The sequence below is a fragment of the Oncorhynchus tshawytscha genome, linkage group LG13 (genome assembly GCF_018296145.1).
Source record: "Oncorhynchus tshawytscha isolate Ot180627B linkage group LG13, Otsh_v2.0, whole genome shotgun sequence".
Lineage (NCBI taxonomy): Eukaryota > Metazoa > Chordata > Actinopteri > Salmoniformes > Salmonidae > Oncorhynchus > Oncorhynchus tshawytscha.
The window spans coordinates 43,496,410-43,499,817 of NC_056441.1; the positions used below are offsets into that span (position 1 = coordinate 43,496,410).

Here is a 3,408-nt window from a genome sequence, read left to right on the forward strand (position 1 = left end):
ATTTGAATACCCCTGGTATATGGGGTCTTCAAGACAGTTATCAACACACGTATACAATACTTTTACTCTGATAGAACTCCAATAGATTGGTTATAACACATATAAAACCATATAAAAACGTTTTAACGTCTCTCTCACACACACATGCACACACACGTGCTAAACAAGTAGCGTGAAGTACTTTACACAAAGAACTTCACGCTGCTTGCTTAGCACACACACACGCACAAACACACACACAAAATAATGACAACACCTCCTTGGTCTTTGCGTTTAATGGACAGTGTGACAATTACAAACATGAAAATTAGAACTCTTCTCTACTCAGCACCCCATTCCTCCTCTCCTCTTTTCATCCCTCACTTCCCCATCTTCTTCTTGTGCATCTGGTAGCACTGTTCACAGGCGATGGACAGGCCCACAACTAGAGAAACAAACTCCTCAAAGTTCACCTCTCCATCACCATTAGAGTCCAGATCCTTCATTATCTTGTCTACTGTGGCTGGGTCCTTCTGAGACTGAAAGGAAGACAGGGACATTTTAATAATACTAAATATTAATACTGTAATTTCACTGACAGTAATATGGGACAATAGTGAAAGTCGTTACTCTTTATTGGGCAGGTACAGTACATGACAAGTAGGGCCAAGTTGTTTTGCTGACCACTTAAATCAGGGAAAACTCTGGGCCCTAGTCAAGCCTTACGACTAGGGCCCAAGTTTTTCCTGGTTGCCTCACGTGATCAGGAAAAACTCCTGTTCCTAATCATAAAGTGTGCATGTTTTCTGTATCAAACTAACACGGAGTGCTACTACAGCTAGTAGTAGATAGTAATAGAGATAATATACTATGCATCCCAAATGGCACCTTAGTGCCTATATAGTGCACTACTTTTGATCAGGGCCCATAGGGTAGTGCACTCTATAGGGAATAAGGTACCATTTGGGACGCAACCCGTAGTAGAGATAGTATTAGAGATGGCCACCTTGAGGAAGCCAGAGAGCTCGTTCTCCATCAGGTCCTTGAGCTCACGGCGGCTCAAAGTGTTGCCACTGCCCTCCTTAGCAGCGTACTTGTGGAACACGGTGATCATGGACTCCATGGCACGTTCCAGTTCTGACGGCATGGCTGCAGGTCTGAGTGAGGTCACACAGCGAGAGAGACGGAGAGAGAGAGAGAGAGAGAGAGAGAGACAGAGACAGAGAGAGACAGAGAGAGGGAAAGAGAGATTACATTTGAATGACAGCAAATTCAGAGTAAAAGATAGATGTTGGCTAAAGGAACTATATTTCCTGAGTGAATTTCATAATCTCTCTGTGTGTGTGTGTGTGTGTGTGTGTATGTATTTGAGCATTAGAACGTGTTGAAGGGAATCAGTACCCTGTGCCATATGCCCTGCCTATTCCGATGAGAAATGCTCTGATGAGTATTCTAGCAAACTTCCACCAACAAAAGTTGATTACAAATACATTCCCATACATCCTGTATCAGTCAGATACACAAAGAAAACAGATACTTTGACCTAACTTGACCTGGTTTAAGTGAATTAGACAGAGAAATGGATTATAAAAGAGAGGCAGTAAAAAATGATGTAGTATGAGATAAGAGAAATGACTGAATGTGTGGAAAATGCAGTCCAAAACTGGGTAGAAGGAAAGACAAACTAGAGAAGAGAAAGAGAGGCTGCACCAACACTGAGGAAACACATGTGCGTACATGTCGACAGTCAGCTCTAAATCCATTCATTCAAAGTGAGCCACACCCTGGTGTAGTCTCTCTGGACTCCACTGAGTTAATATTAGACAATTCTACATGATGGTTATTATCATTAGGGCCACAAGGAAATGGGTAGAATGAGTCAGAGCAGCAGATAGGGACTTGATGTTAATGTTAAATAATATTAAAAAATCACTATATTTTAGGCAAAACAATTATAACACACACAATTATAATGCTATAATAGTTAAGCAAACATGACAGGTTATATATCTGTTATATTATATATGTTTATATATATATATTATATATGTTGACCATGCTCTATTGCTCTTTTGACAAGTGGAATTATTTTAGTTATAAAAATGAAGTTTTAAAATCTTTAATCAATGCAGAACACATAAAAAGGTAAGTCTGGACTGTAAAAAGTGACTTATGTTCACTTTTATATTTACAAATGAAAAGTATGGACACCCACTCTATAGAAAACTGCACTTCAAAGTCAATCGCACAAGACGAAGAATGCAAATATTTTACGTCTGCATACACGTTTCTGAGTTGAAGGAGGAGATCAGATAGGATTATCAAAACTATTTCGCTTGAATCAACTTTTTACATTCGTGTTAGAGGCTGAATTCTTACCGTTCACGAGTGTTGAGTTGGCGATTGAGAAGAGGTTGAATTGTGCAGAGTTGAGAAATATCCCGCCTGAGAATTTATAGACAGGCGACGCCCTGTCTGCGCTGCCTTCAGTGAAGGAAGTAATGATACCGTGGATATTGAGCAAGACAGTATGACTATGGCACTAGGTTACCTTGGTAAACCTATCAAACATAGTCAAGCTAATATTTTGCTCTGTGTAATAAAAACGATTAAAATGACTAACTCAACATATTTTTTTCTCTCTAAATGATTAATAGCCCTACATTTAATTCATATCCCACTTATACACTAAATAAACGAGGTGGGCTAAACAATGACATTTGAGAGTGAGGTAAAGAAAAATAGACATAACCTACTGTAAATGATCAATTAGCATCGATTGTAATGACAAACAACTTGTTTGAGCAAGCACTATCATTACAGTTGATCGGAGTGTTAATAATTAGCCCAGCAGTTGTAGCCAGAATTTATGATGGTGACCGTCCCTGATACGACATGTAGTGAGACTTTTACCTGTGTGATTTGTATCACTCAGGGAGTGGTCATGATGACGTGAAGGCCAGACCTATAGGAGTGTCCCAATTGGCACCCTATCCTCTATATTGTGCATTAATTTTCACATGGTTAAAAGTAGTGTACTATATGGAATAGCACATAGCATTTGGGTGTTTAAAAAAAATATATATAGCAGCTCCAATAAGTAAGCTACAGTAAATCCAGTTATGCTCTCAGCTATATAATAATTATTATGATGTTTTCTGTACATTTCGATTGAGAAAGCAGTGGTGTATATCTGTCTGCACCACATATCAAGACTGCGTCGTTAAATAGCCAGAAAAACAAAAATATATATCTGCAACCGCCATGTAAAGTGGTCCTAATGGAGGGGGGCAGCAGTTTTATTGTGCAACATTGAAACTTTTGGATGGGCATGTTTTTATGCCCTCTAGTGGAATAACCTTGTAACGGTAGAGTACTGTACTAATCAAATGAAATTGTATTCCTCACTTGCATCGTAAACAACAGGTG

The 3,408-nt window shown here is 39.1% G+C and overlaps 1 protein-coding gene across 2 annotated transcripts; it reads right to left on the bottom strand.

Annotated features, from left to right (window-relative positions):
• Positions 1–259: 259 nt before the first annotated feature.
• On the bottom strand, positions 260–2,873 carry LOC112266633 (protein S100-A1). 2 transcript variants are annotated; one of them, XM_024444297.2, is made up of 4 exons: positions 2,736–2,873; positions 2,359–2,463; positions 986–1,136; positions 260–518 (listed from the first exon to the last, which is right to left on the bottom strand). In XM_024444297.2, the coding sequence occupies exons 3-4, from the start codon at positions 1,124–1,126 to the stop codon at positions 360–362; spliced, it is 300 nt and encodes a 99-aa protein (XP_024300065.1). In that variant the 5' UTR covers positions 1,127–1,136; positions 2,359–2,463; positions 2,736–2,873; the 3' UTR covers positions 260–359. The 2 variants fall into 2 exon arrangements, with proteins under 2 accessions (XP_024300065.1, XP_042151688.1); XM_042295754.1 differs by lacking the exon at positions 2,736–2,873 and having other exon boundaries at positions 2,359–2,518.
• Positions 2,874–3,408: the final 535 nt, after the last annotated feature.

Coding starts and splice junctions, on each gene's coding strand:
- LOC112266633 (XM_024444297.2), bottom strand. CDS start 1,126: ATGCCGTCAGAACTGGAACGTGCCATGGAGTCCATGATCACCGTGTTC. Junction 519..985: donor AGCTCTCTGGCTTCCTCAAG/GTGGCCATCTCT, acceptor TCTTCCTTTCAG/TCTCAGAAGGACCCAGCCAC.